Below are 14,825 nucleotides of genomic sequence, written 5' to 3'. Positions count from 1 at the left end.
GCCCCTCCCTCCCCTCCCCTCCCCTGCCTCATCCCCTTGTCTTCTTCCCAGCAGCGTCTGCTCAAGCTCCTCCAATGTAACTCCTGCTAGCGTGGTGCTGCTCTCGACATCCTTCTCCACTCTTCCTCCTCCTCCTCCTCTTCTCTCTCCTCTTCCTCCCTTCACACAGCTGATGCCCAGGTACACTTGGCATGCATCCCCCACTACCCTCCCATCCTCTAAATCTTCCTTTTTTTGAGTTCCCTTCAGTCCTCCTGCCATTGCATTTATCCCTGAGTGCTTTCTTTTGCTTTGCTCACATAAATAAAATGCAAATAAGAAATACCGTCCTCTTTTCGTCAAGCTCTTTGGCCCACATCCTTTTTTATAATCTCGGATCGTGTTATGAAATGCACTTAAAAAGTGACTGTTTGAAATTATATCCAAAATGGAAGCACTCCTTTTTTTTAAATCACATTGTTTCTTTGAAAAGACTTGATGGAAAAGGATTCAAGCTGTGATGATACACACTCTTCCCTCTTTCCTTCCTGCCGAGCTCAGTTGTCTTGTCTCCTCACATTGCGTATTTGATTTTCCATGCTAATTAGCAAAATCCTGTATGACATTTAAGGCTTTTTTTTTTTCCCCCATTGGCTGTGTCGCAAAAACAAAAATACAACAACATTGTCCAAAGTCAAGTGAAAACTCTCAAAGCTCCCAACTCATATTTATTTTATTGTATTTCCAGTTCCTGGCGCAATAATGGACAAGTGTCCCAATACTTTTGTCAATATAGTTTTCTTTAAAACGACATTTTCTGTATCAAAAAGTACTAGTGGTATCGTTTTACTCAAGAATCAAGTCGCACTGGGGAAAAAACAGCGACATTGAACATCCCGAGTTTTTACTCACCGATATGTTCCTCCGCCTCGAACCCGTCGACGTCTCTCTGATCTTGTTTTTCTTCGTCCCATTATGCCCTCCATCCTCGCTTCTGTCTCGTTCCGCCTTTAGTGCGCTCCCTTGTCTATCAATTCTTGTCTAGCCTCCCTTGTGTGGTCGCTTGTGCCCCGAGGATCTCTGTTGCATGTGTCTGCTGCTTGTGTTTTGACAGACAGGGCCTTGACCTTGTCTCAGACCCCGCTGTTACACAGGCTGAGGGATGTGTCAGCCTCATCCTCGATCACGTCTCCCCACGAGAACACTCACACAGGGACGCAAAAAAAAAAAAAAAAAGGAAACATTGACATCTCTTAAAAATGCACAGCGGTCCCTAACCTTTGTACCAAAGACTGGTTACACATGAAGCAATATTTTGACCAAAAAAAAGGCTGACAAACAAATAAAAACCCTTTAATAAATCCGCAGCTCAACATGATTTTATGCAGTGTGAAATGGATTCTGGGAAATATTTTATTGCTGAAGCCACAAAAAACTGTACAGTCATTTTCTTTATATTTTCTCAATATCATTTAAAGTCATACTTTGCCAAAGTTGTTTGATTAATTTCATAAGAACTTATTTTTAAACTTATATAATAGATGAATCTTTTATTTCTCTTCCTACTTTTTTTTTTTTTCTTTAAATAAAACGATCGCTACTAAACATAAAATGATGGCAAGCATTTTATGGGACAATCCTTGTCATGTTTTTTTTTAGCCTCAAGGATCCTCTTTTTAACAACTCTGCTGGGTCTGTTTAATTTTTACCCTCCATTGATTTATGCTCCCTTTCCACTTTGTTGTTCCATGAAATGTGGTTACCTGACACAATTATGATCCCTGTCAATGCATGGAATGATTGCATCGATAAAACTCTGTTGATCTGTTATATAAACCCCAAACTCTGAGTGCTATAAAATGCGTGACTATTTTGTGGAATACATTTTGCTTATATATTTCTAAGCATGTTGTTACTTACAAGACTGTAACCTACTGAAGGTTTACAATTTTTGCCTGCCATTTTTTAATCCAAGAACCAGAATGTCTGCTCATCACTTTTTAATCTGTTTTTTTGTGTGTGCTAAGGTTAAGACAAGTTTAAATTTCCCTCCAAGCCAAAGAGGACAGCCAGTCAGAATAAATAAATGTTGCTAGTGGCGAAGGAGTTGTGCAGGATGCATAATCTCAAGTGTGTGTTCAACAATAGTGTATTTATTCCGCTTGGGTCGCTGTGTGACTTGCTCAGTCAAATCAAGCAGAATTTCCACTCATTCAGCCTCAGATCCATCTCTTGCAAATCAGTTCCATTGCATCACGGGGGGGCCTTTCCGAATGACTCTTCTGTATCTTCCATCACGGCAGTGGAAGCTCTCATCTTTTCTCTCCCTCATCTCACAGTTATTGCACATTCCACGTAAACGACTGCAAGATAAACAGCGTCTGGTGTTTGTTTGTGTCTCCCGACTGGGATGGAACTCTGATGTTTTTTTGTTTTGTTTTTTTTAGACAATGCGGCTACAGCAAAGCCTCTCAAGAAGGAGACGAGGAACTTTACTTCCAGTGTAAGTGGCGCTTGTACTTTTCCGCTCTTCTGTGTTCCACACGAAGGCCTTGAGTGCAATGGTGTTAAATTCTTCATTCTAACTCTGCATGCTTAGTTTAACTTTGATGGGACAGATTGGGTGAAGTGCATAGCAGAATGTGATAGAAAGAAGGGGAAGTCAAAAGTGAGAAATTGTGATTCCAAAACAAGCTGTTGTATATATTTTTTTTTTGGTAAATCCTTTCTCACTTAGTTCCCAGTAGGCTTTTTTTTTTTTCTGGACAGTGACTGAATGGGGGTAGTCTGACATATCTCTTCCTGTTTGTGTGTGTGTGTGCATGGCAAAGCTTTGCTTAAGTGGTAATTGTGTGCTTAGAGTTTTCCATTTGCGTGCGCACAGTTTTGTAAATGTAGTACGTGTGTGCATGCTCATTTGCGTTATTTAATCTCCCAGCATGCCGAGCCCTCAGGAGGGGTTTCAGAGAACTGTGCTTGATGAATAATGAGCCAAAGCCATGCGGCTGGGAATTAAATCTGCCCAAACAAAGACACGCCAGAAGCTGACGCACATGCACACATTTGGCCTGCTTTTCAAAAAAAAAAAATCTTTCTTTTATGGAGAACATGGACACACACATAAATAAGGCTCTAAGATGTATTTCTGTTCGCTTTAGCCAGCACGCACACATTGAATTCACATGAGGCAATTTCCGAGCGGGCTGCATTGCAAGATGAAAGTTTTGATAATCATGCAATTGCATTTAATCGTAATTACTATGCAAAAGTATTGGGACACGGCTAATGTGAATGCGGGTTAATTGCCAGGATTTTTTGTTAGTGACCCACAAAGCAAGTGCAGAATCAGTACTCATCTGCAATCTACTTTAATAAACCAGATTTAGATATTGTTCAAAGTGATTGCATGGGGGAAGAAAAATGCAAGAGTAACAGAAAGGAAAAGCATCAGGGGAAATCATTGGGAAAATAGAATGGAGATAGCAAGATATGATAATCCTATTGGATTTTGGCTTTTTTTTTTTTGTCTAGGACAGCCATTGGCCCCTGGTGGTCCGTTGGCTTGCACCATCGCTGTGTGCAATGTGAATTAGGTCCAACTTGTAACAATTTGAATCAAACCGTGCCCACAGATGTGCCCATTCAGATGGTTCTGACGGAGCCGGGCTAAAAAATGGCAGCTCTGCCCCACCTGATTGCTTTCATGTTCTCTTGCCAGTGCTGGGCTTGGGTGCTCCCGTGGTGGCTGAAATGATTTGCGAGTGAGCATCTGAGCATTTTGGTAAATGCACCAAATTAATCAACAAAAATTGTTCTTGTGGAAAGAAAATTATAGTAAAGACAAAAAAATTCTGGATTAATTGGGTTTCATGTTCACTCTGGATTTTTTGGTTCTGAATAAATCGTTATAAATATTTGCGGTCTTACGTATATTCAGGACTTAAACAGCCGTCGCTTCTGGCAGTGACACAGTTAACCCTGAGACTAATCAGCCAAGGACGCGATGAAGCATGTCGAGGCTACGTCGCTGAAGGTTCCCAGCCATTCCCGGGCTTATGTTTTATGGGCCACACGGCCGCCGGCATCCCCTTTAAGCTACCCTCGTGTTTGAAAACCCAATTTGACAAGAGAGGAGCCTTCGATCTCATCTTTTGCTTTAAATTGAAAGGGTTTTCCTTTACTTTCTAATAAGCAACCAAGCTTGATTTGTCAGCGCGCACACAAGCATGTATGCGAGTGCGACTGGATCAATAAGCCGTTATGAGGCCACCGGTATAGGATCCCTCAGGTCGATCCAAAGCTGTAATCACATTTCAAAGCTCCTGTCCAGCGTTTTGGAAACTACCTGGCCTTTTCCTGGAACATTATCTTTAACGTGCGGTAACAAAGGTCATCTAATTGAGAGCCGCTTTCTGCCGGTTAATGGTTATTGGCTGCGTGCTGGCCACTTGATTTGCTAGTTGTTAGTGCTTGGTAAACACAACTGGCACTTGATAAAGGAAAACAAGAGTCTGGCTGTGAAAATAGGTTGATGTTTGGGGGTTTATTTAGGGTGGAGAAACAGTTTGGGTTCAATAGGACTGCTTCAATTATCTGCAAAAATGTTTAGTTGTCTCATTAAGTTCACAGCAGCTCTGTTGAGGTCCTTGAGTGAAATTATCCGAGGTGATTGCATGTGATTACTTGTTTGGATTTTCAACAGAAGGTGAAAATGGATGCTTATAATCACTCCAATTTTGGCTTTTTATTAAAATATCTTAATGTTATGAGGGTTTTGTTTGGAGGACTTTTCTGCTGACGTCCATTTTGTCCTCGTTTCAATTGAAGATTATGTTTCATTTTCCAAATGACGTGTGTGTTGGTTAGATAACATTTTGAGGCGAGTGGAAAGACAAAAAGGCTGCTTGAGGGTCCCTGTCTGTGATTTGTCTAAAGCCTTGTGGAAGGAACCCAGAATCAGACTTAAGCAGTCTGAGCCTTTCATCTTGCCACCTCCAGAGTTTGGCAAGGTCAAATCAAGAGATTTAAGGAGGGAAAAAAACGATGTTATTGACAAATGAACATTGTAAATATTTTTTTTATTGTTGGTCATGTTTATTTGTGCACTGATGGGCAACGACATATTTTTGTTTTTATCTATTCAGTCAAGATTCCCACACGGAGGACTTACATTGACCCGGAGACGTGTGAGGACCTGCTGCAGGCTATTCATGCCTTTGCCAAGGAGTTGGACAACTCCAGCATCAAGATTGAAAGAATTGTCCACACAGGTAATGACTCAACAGAAAACACTTTGATGGTTGTCCAATGTCAAAGCTCTACTTTGTTTTCAGGTCTCTTTTTCTGTCCCGCTTTGTAAGACTGCTTGACCTGTGCTTGTCTTTGTCTCCCTAAAAGGCGACTTTGGGGAGGTGTGTCGCGGCTGTCTCAAGCTCCCCAGCAAGCGAGAGCTGCCGGTGGCCATCAAAACGCTACGAGCGGGCTGCTCGGAGAAACAGCGACGCTCGTTCCTCAGCGAGGCTGCTATCCTCGGGCAGTTTGACCACTCCAATATTATCAGACTCGAGGGCGTCGTCACCAGTGGTAAGGGAAATCTGACGACAAAAGGAAGCTTAATATCCAAGGATCAAAATGTAAGGAAAGAAATGAAAGTCGAAAGAACGCTCTGGACTGCAGAAAAAAAAAAGATTGCAAAGAGCTTCCAGACACTTCAACATCTCACGCACGGAGGGAATCAACACTCACAGCGAGGAAGGCCAGACTGCTCGGCGGAATAGGTGTAAGAGCGTATATAGCAAGTGGACGCCCCACGCTAGCAGCCGAGCGACATAAGGGCCCAGACAGATAGCGATTGACGCCCCGCTGTGAAAACAGGATGGAAAAATAAACTTGAGGCAGGAAAGAGATGCGAGATGATCCGCTATGAGGTGGAGGTTAATGGCAAAGGCAGGTGAGAGGCGACGCTTAAAGACTTTGTAAAGTTTCTGTGATGCTGCCATGTGTGTGCGGGCATGGGCAGGGTGCCCGGATACACTGTGCTCAGCGGGGTGGCAGCAGATGTGCGGGGTACAGTAATTGGTGCGAGAGACTCAGTGGGACCCTGGGATATGTTCCAATCTCACACACACACACAATTGGTGTGCATGGTAGCCAAACGTGCACTTCGATTGCATTGCAAACACACCTGCAGAAATAGCACACACACGTGCCGCCTGGTGTGACAAGAGTAAGTACTGCTAACGTCTAAGTTAGTAGCATTGCAAAGACATTAAGAAATATATTTTAGGTTCATTACAATTTGAAAGTTGGCTTGATCATACTTGCAAGTCTGTGTTTACCAGTCGAAGTATTTTTACTCCGCAGTGGCAGCTCCATCCTTACGTCATAAATCAATATTAAATAACTACATCCCATTCGGAATAGAAATAAAATAATAAGAAAAAATAATAGAATTAAAAACATTACTCCATCCTTTGGAATTTAAGACCCATGGAGCCATTTACTAAAAATGGAAAAGCTCCCTCCTCTCAAGCGTCTTTCATGACCCATTCGCTTTACCGTTTTCCAAACAGTGGCAAGATTATACGTAATAGGATTAAAGAAATAGCCATGAGTTGTTTTCTTACCTTTTTCGAAAGCAACCGCAGAGGAACTTGTTGCAGTAAAAGTGGCGCTCATACATTTGCTGATTGCCAGTAGCTATTTTCGACCTTGCCCGCGATGGCCGCATGATTTGAGATGTATGATCCAATTATGGCTTTTACACGTGTCGCTCAGCTCAGCCATTTTTATCTGATGAAATGTTAAAGGCATACACACTTTGAATGAAATATGTTTTGGCAAATGTGTTCCTTGCATACTTAACGTCGGAAAGAGGCGACAATCCGAAAGGTCCACCTTAAACTCTACTCAATTTATTTTATAACTCGTGAAATCCCGTGGGAGGTTTTATGGAGCAAAATTCTTTATTGTCTATTGACAGCATTGGTGTTTATTAAATGATGAACTTTAAAATTTTATGACAGATTATTTCACTCGTCATAAAAGTTGCCAAAGTACACAATAGTGTCCCCGCAGTGAATACCGTGGGGCATTTAAGTCGAGAAACTAATAACAATCGTGAAACAATTAGATGAGAGAGAGGAAGACGGATCAAACCTAAACTAATCGCCATCGCTGAAAAAGCCAATTCAGCCACTTTGTTGGAACTTTTATTTGAATGGCAAAGCACCAAGCTGCCAATACTTCTAGCTATTCAAGGGAATTGAAAATTCAATTAAATACAAAAATTCACTTGACCATCAAGCCACATGGATTATTAATTTGAAGACTAACAATATCCTCTTTGTGCCGAGTCCCTAACACTTGCAATCGAGTCAATTCTAAAGCTTTTGGGAGGTGTCAATTTCTCCCTTGTTTGTTATTTGCAGCAGTGCTTGCTTGGTCCCTTTGCCGATGATTACAATCACCTTTTAATACTTTTATTTTCTTTTGCTCCATGGTCTGTAAAATAATACTTTAAGACCCAAACTGATGTTGAATTGTACAATTTTAGTAATATCTAGAGCTGTCACGAACAAGTGTTTTAAAAATCTATTATTATATCGATTATTCCATCGATTAATCGAATAATTGGAAAAATATTTTGCATTAAAATACATTGCTAAATATACTGAATACAAATAATTACTTGGACCATCCTAAGGTAAAAAAAAAAAATGGCTCTAAACAATTAATTATTGTTGAATAATCAATTTCTTGTCGATTAATCGGTTAGTTTTGACACATTTTCTCCTTGTTCCTATTTCAGTCTTAAATCTCCTAACAATGCATTCCAAAACATTGCTGGATCGCTGCCTCCTGTATGTCGCTGTGCAGTGTGTGGGTGTTTTGTGTAATGTACAGGAACAATCACCTGGATCTTGCGTTTATCCTCACACACATGTACGTGCGAGTGTGGAGTGAGTGTTTAAGGGTGCTTAAACTTGCTGAGACAGCCAAGGCATCACACAAGTTCTTCCAGCTTCACCACAGTTCACTGAGTGAAGAATGGCTTTGCCACAAATCCCGCAGTGCTGCCAAGAGGACTAGCCTCGCTTTATTTATCCTCCCTTCCATGCCCGTACAGCATGTACTTTCCCTCTTCCTCTATATTCAATCTCAATTTAATTTGTCCTGTTTTGTTTGTGTTCAGGTAACACCATGATGATCATAGTTGAGAGCATGTCTAATGGTGCCTTGGACTCCTTCCTTAGGGTAAGTCAGTCTATTTGATATTCAAGGCAGACATTCCCGAGCATAAAAGCAGCAGAGTGGAAACAAAACAAAAAGGCGAACTATAATTAGAGCAAATGTGATTAACAGATTTTTCCTTGTGACAAAATATAAAATACTATAATGTAACCTTGTTGGTAATAAAATGTGATTAATCAACTCAAGCAGTTCTTGAGTGATCAACAGCCAGCATATTTATTTATTGCGTAACCTTATTTATAGCTCCTAACATCTTGGTAATAGCTGAGCCTTGAGTTAAGGAGCAATATTGCTAAAAAAAAAATTAATTAAACCTGTTTTCAACATTCCATGCTTGTTAGTGTATTACGGAAAGTATTCATGATTGCACGCAAATGAAGCATTTTTGCTTAGAGATGCTTCTACTGTGTTTTTCTGAACCACCGATGTGACTTAATGGCCTGTTTTTATCCTCCTTAATGCCGAAATGCCAAGTCATTCCTCATTTCTTCCCAACTCTTGCATTCACGCTGTTCTTTTTCCCTTTTAACGCTCAAAATCACAGAAACATGAGGGTCAGTTGAGCGTAATGCAGCTGATGGATATGTTGACTGGAGTGGCATCAGGGATGAAGTACCTTGCCGAAATGGGCTTTGTTCACAAACGCCTGGCTGCACACAAGGTAAGCGAGCAGGTGGCGGCGGTGGGCGGTAATAGACTACAGTGTGTAGCTTGATGTATGTCTCAAGTTAGCTTTTTTTTTTTCCGTCGGCAAGCTCGGAGAATACAATTTGTCCTTGTCTCGGACCGTGTTTGACAGTCATTTGTCAGTAGCTTATTTGAGGAATACATGAAGCTGAAAATGACAAGACAATGCTGTCAAAATCATTTTGGCATGAGGGTTCGCTCTGTCACTTTGTTGCTTTTTTTTTTTTTTTTTTTAAAAGAACGAGCCAAGCTGTCAAAACTGCAAGCATACTTGTTTTGTAAACAATCAGTCCTTAGTGCAGGAAGAGTTTTGTCCACTCAGACTTAAATGTTGTCCCTGGTTCCTAATAAAATGAATGCTTGTGTAGGTTTTGGTGAATGCAAATCTGGGTTGCAAAGTGTCTGGCTTCAGACCTCTTCAAGAGGATAAGATCGAAGCAATCTATACTACACTGGTAAGAAAAAGGTTTCTTTTTATGCTAAATTTGGAACTCATTAAACACCCTGAAGATCACGCTTGCACGCCTGTTATGTTTTTTTAATGAGATTTGGATCAAGTCATTAGCTGTCAGGGTTTTTTTGAGGTCACACATTTTTGAAATAATGAAAACCGTGAGGGAGGGGGAGGAGATATAAGCTTTTACTGGATGACGGGGTTCAACCAAAGGTGAATTTTTCATTTGCCAAAAATACTGTCCTCTGTTATTAACTAGCATGGAGGGAAGAGTGTGGTGCTGTGGACCGCTCCAGAAGCCATCCAGTACCATCGCTTCTCATCTGCTTCAGATGTCTGGAGCTTTGGTATCGTCATGTGGGAGGTCATGTCCTACGGGGAGAGACCCTACTGGGATATGGGGAACCAAGATGTAAGTGCACTCAGATTAAATAAATATATATATTTCTAATATCTGGTCATTCAATTCATTCAAATAATTTAAATTAAAAAAATATGTATTATTATTATTATTACATTTTATGTATTAATTTTTAATTTAAATACAAAAAAATGTTTTGATAAATTGTGTTCATCGTTTCAGATGAAATTCATTTGAGAACACTATTTTTATTTCGCAACTCCATTTGCATGAACGGACGCCGTGTCCATAAGCTAGCCAGGATCTTATTCACAGAAAAAAAAAAAAGCTGCAGCCGCTCTGAAAGCTTTTTCCAAGGCCTAAGCCCCCACTTTAGGTCTGGCATCAGCTCCATAACCAATCCTGTTTTCTCCTAAGGAAGCGCTGACCTCCTTCCAGTGGCCTCCGCCTGTCCCTCCTCCAGTGCCATCATGTTCTTAGAAAGTGTTGAAAAATCCCTCGCTTACATTCATCTTTTTCTGGAAAATGCAAAGTTTTTTTTTCTATTCCGAGGCTTGAAGAGATTGCGGTCGATCGGACTCCCCCCGCTGTTATTATTTCCGAGTGAATAGAGAGGCTCGCTCACTTTTACTGTTCACCCCTCGCTTTTTTTGCCCTTTAAAATACTTTCATTTTACTTCCTAGTCCAAGACCGAGTCCTCTTTGGATAATTTGATACAATAATACCGACTATTAAAAGACGACAATAAATCTAAAAGACCTATCTTGCTGTTGTGCGTAGAAATTGCAGTCAGCATAATATGCAGGTGCAACCCATTATTTCTATGTTCCAATTTTTAATGTCCAAAATTAATATGCATTAGATAATCAGCGGGTGCAAGCAATCTTTTTTTTTTTTTTGGTACTCTTTCACAAAGCACGACAAAGTTTCCTCCCCAGCCGTGTGCATATTATCAAAGTTTCCATTTGCGAGGGCAAAGGGCACAAAGCTTGTCGAGAGCCCCGGAATATTAATCGGCGTTGAATTGATACATTATATCATAACGGCATTGTTGCTTGGCCTGTCCACCTGTAATTCATTGTGCCCTTTACTTGGCTGGCTTTGATTAAATGGAAAATGTCAAATGCTGAAAAGCATTTTATGAATGCTCTTTAGAGAGGCGGGAGCTTAAGCAGGCCGAATAGGGGGACGAGATTGGCAAGATTGAGAGACGCTGGAGTGTTTTAGGAAATAATGCAGCTGATATATGTAATTTAGACCCTGACTTTTATTTCCTCCTTTCAGCAGAATGTAGTTCTTAGTGATTCAGGAGAGGGTTAGATAAGATGAAATCCCCAGTGAGGTGTTATGGTGAATGGTTTTTGAATGGGCTCGAGAAAGGACCATTGAGGAAGTCTAGAGGGACGTCCCAACTTATTGAAGTGGACTACAAAGATGGAGCCCAAATTAATATTTAGTCCTAACTTTGTTTTATTTCCCATTGCCTGTGCTGTAGGTGATCAAGGCCATTGAAGACGGCTTCAGGCTGCCGGCGCCGGTCAACTGTCCAATGCATTTGCATCAATTGATGCTGGACTGTTGGCAGAAGGAAAGAACGGAGAGACCCACCTTTAGTCAGATCCATTCGGCGCTCAGCAAGAGCATTCGCACGCCTGACGCCATCGGCTCCTCCACGTTGGCACGAAGGTCGCATCCCGTTATAGAAGCTTCGCAAACATCTTCTATAGACTCATAGATCATTTTGTTCTTCTTTCAGGACCTTGGGTTCCTCCATAACACTAGCAGAGAGGCCGCTACCAACCTTCGCATCATTTAACTCAGTAGGCGAATGGCTGGATGCAGTGGACATGGGCCGATACAAGGACAACTTCACTGCCGCGGGATACTGCTATTTGGAGTCGGTGGCACGCATGACCGTACAGTGAGTAGAGCTGCGTCTCCTTCTCGCGGTGACCTTCTAGCTTGAGTTTCTCTTGCACCAAGGTTATGGCCTGTATGTTGCGGATTTCACTTTGAAAGGGATTTCAAACAAAGGCCATACCAAGGTAGTAATGGTTTTCTATGACTAATGTATGAGCAAGGTAAAAATACATTAGCATTAAAGTACTACATTGAGTTATAGATTTGGGTTGAGCATTTCATGTCGGACAATTACGGTATTTTCCGCACTATAAGGCGCACCTAAAAACCTCAAATTTTCTCAAAAGCCGACAGTGCGCCTTATAATCCAGTGCGCCTTATATATGGACCAATATGGATTTACGTGTTTATTTTGTGTGTTGTGTGATATTAACGTTTGAGCAACGTTGAGTTATTGATATATTGTTATTGTTTTCACTATTTCGAGTGTTACTATATTGTGATTGCGTTTGAGCAACGTTGAGTTATTTATTCTATGCGCCTTATATATGGACAAAGTTTTAAAATGGGCCATTCATTGAAGGTGCGCCTTATAATCCGGTGCACCTTATAGTGCGGAAAATACGGTAATGGACATTTAGCTTTTCAAATTAAGAACAGTTTTTCATCTCCCAATCTTTATTGAACCAAGGCACATGAGAAATCTCATGGCAAAGCACCAAAGTCACAAAACGCTATCTTGTATATATTAAGTGAATTCATCTTTTTGCCAAAACTGAACGTGTGTGTTTGCAGAGATGTACTGAGCCTTGGCATCACATCCCTGGAGCACCAGAAGTTGATCTTGGCTGCTATCCAGACCCTAAGAGCCCAGGTCATCCAAATGCACGGACGCGGTGTTCAAGTCTAACAGACGGCTGCTCGCTCGCTACGTGCAGATGGTGGATGATGGGGTGGTGGAGACGAGGCAAGAGAGACTGACTGTCTTTCCGAATGACGGACAGATCAAAAGACCTTGCGCTCCTCTATTTACTCCTCTTTCCCATTCTTCCTCATGCCTTCTGCAATCCTTCCTTCCTTTTTATGATCAAGCCCCCCCTCCTCCGAGACAAGCACCGGTCTCTCCGGTGATTGGGGGGGATGGCAGAGGAGTGATGTCATGTGACTTTTTCGGTGACCTCTATCTGCACTTTGACCTTCAAAAACTGTGTCAGCTAAATCGTCCAAGACAGAAATATAGTCCAGAATGGTGACTGCTGAGCAGAGAAAGACTCCAAAAGGACTACTTTTCCCTCCTTTTATTAGTTTCTTTCTTCTTTTTTTTTTTTTTTTTAAAGTACTGCTGACTGGCCTTGAGTCAAGACTGACAAACACTTCTCCACTGGCTGATTTCACGTGAAATCTGAAGGGACATAATCTAAGGATGTGAAATAGCATCACTTTGCCAGAAGTGATCTCATATCAGATGGTAAAGGGATATCTCTGAATATTAAAAATGGCAGCCTTGTAATCCGCCGACTCAAAGCAGCAGCTGTCAATAGTTATAAAGTCTGAGCTGTCCCGTGCAAAAAAAAAAAAAAAAATCTCCAACAAGTTTGGATTTAGTATTTAAATGAGGCTTGCAGAAATACTTTAAATGAATGGGGGCTGATGTACTACGACAGTAAAGTGTGCTGACAGGCCTAAATGGAGCTATAGCCTGGGGAATGATGGAATGAATTTTCAGGAATATCGGTCTGCTTTTTTTTTTTTCTTTTTTTGACCCATGGACAGAAAAAAAAAAAGCTGGCAGGAGTCTGGGAAAAGAGTTGTGTGTTTGATCACCCTTAATTTATGTCACTGTCTCTTCCAGTACTTTTTCTTCTCTTTATCTTCCAAACTGTCTTCTATGTGCAAATGAAATATTTAATTTCCCCTTTCGCCTGGATGTCATCTTGTAATCTTCTCCCTCTCTGTGATACTCAGGTCAACTCTGGAAGATGACCCAAATCTCATATTTATTTCTTTAACAATAATTTTTAAAGAGGAGGTTAGGAGGGTTAATTTAAAATATTTAATGTAAATGGGGGAAAAAAATAGTTTGCTAATTCTATGAGTGTGACATATTGATCATGTTGCATACGAGACTACCAATGGAGGATGTTAGCTGTCTGCACACAGTATCTGTGTATTCATGAACAGTTTAGTCTGTTTTCATTGGTTGTGGCGTGTGTGAATACAGTATTAGAATGTCATCTTATTTTTTTTTTGCGATTACAGTTTTTCCCATTACTGTTGGCTATCACGTTTGGTGTATGTGTACAGTGATCTGCCCCCCCGTCACCTTTTCTAAGCAGATTTGAAAGGGAGCGTTCGTCGATTTCACAATCGAACGACATTTTTTTTTGATGGGACTAATGTTAAAACCGGTTTGTATTTGCTACAAAATACAGTTTGCGTCGTTTTGCTTGTTCTCGTTTGTCTCTCTTAGTAATTGTCATAATAAAGAAACTCAGGCGGACAGCTGACAAATTTGTCAGCCGACTGCGAGGCCTCACGATTCAACAGTCACGGTTAAATACGACGAAAGCAGCTTACGAAGAAAATGCATCCTCATGCACAAAAAAGAATTCTGGGACCTTGTCGCTAGAATGAATGAAATGTAAACCGATCTCCCCATCTCTTACCATTATATGTTTAATACTGTAAATATGTATTTGAAAATGCTAAATCTATTTTTATAATTTGTTTGAAGAACAATGTGTTGAATATATCTTCTCACTGTGTACGGGGTAATTCGTTTGACTTTAGGGCCAAGGCCGACAAACTCTGGTGTTTGGAATATTTAAAAAACAAAAAATATGACATTTTTGTTAGTTTTGGATGATTTTTACCCATTGGAAGAAATTCTGATGGATGTTACAATTACAAACTGTGTTATTAAAAAATCTACAATATAAGCGAATGTATTATTCATAATATACAACAAGTGGTTCATGAAGCAATTATGAAGCTTTATTTTCCCAGAAAGAAAAATTCAAAGACTTTGCTTGGAGTTTGTCCGTTGTTCGCAAACTAAACTCGATTATTTATCTTTCAGCAATCCATTGCCTTCCTCTCGCTCCCTCTCCAATTAAAAGCACGCGCTTATTCTTACTGCAAAGAAACGGGCCAACGGCCTTCAGAACAAACTCATTCTTCACCCATTAAGTCTACCTGAGCTGCTTGTGCTTGGATCTGTTACAAGGTTA

At 40.7% G+C, this 14,825-nt stretch overlaps 1 protein-coding gene across 3 annotated transcripts in view; it reads left to right on the top strand.

The window, feature by feature from the left end:
* The window catches only part of LOC119129956 (ephrin type-A receptor 7-like), a 78,501-nt gene extending 63,967 nt beyond the window's left edge, over positions 1–14,534 (top strand). The window contains exons 9-19 of one of the 3 annotated variants that reach the window (XM_037263383.1): positions 55–180; positions 2,427–2,482; positions 5,124–5,249; positions 5,377–5,562; positions 8,174–8,235; positions 8,777–8,893; positions 9,288–9,374; positions 9,633–9,785; positions 11,231–11,421; positions 11,492–11,656; positions 12,391–14,534. In XM_037263383.1, coding sequence (XP_037119278.1) covers positions 55–180; positions 2,427–2,482; positions 5,124–5,249; positions 5,377–5,562; positions 8,174–8,235; positions 8,777–8,893; positions 9,288–9,374; positions 9,633–9,785; positions 11,231–11,421; positions 11,492–11,656; positions 12,391–12,505 — 1,384 coding nt within the window. In that variant the 3' untranslated portion in view covers positions 12,506–14,534. Of the gene's footprint in view, positions 1–51; positions 181–2,426; positions 2,483–5,123; positions 5,250–5,376; positions 5,563–8,173; positions 8,236–8,776; positions 8,894–9,287; positions 9,375–9,632; positions 9,786–11,230; positions 11,422–11,491; positions 11,657–12,390 lie in introns of all 3 variants that reach the window. The other 2 variants (XM_037263382.1, XM_037263384.1) reach the window with 2 other exon arrangements.
* The last annotated feature ends 291 nt before the right edge of the window (positions 14,535–14,825 follow it).

Source organism: Syngnathus acus, chromosome 11 (genome assembly GCF_901709675.1).
Source record: "Syngnathus acus chromosome 11, fSynAcu1.2, whole genome shotgun sequence".
Lineage (NCBI taxonomy): Eukaryota > Metazoa > Chordata > Actinopteri > Syngnathiformes > Syngnathidae > Syngnathus > Syngnathus acus.
This window is presented reverse-complemented; position numbering and strand designations above follow the sequence as displayed.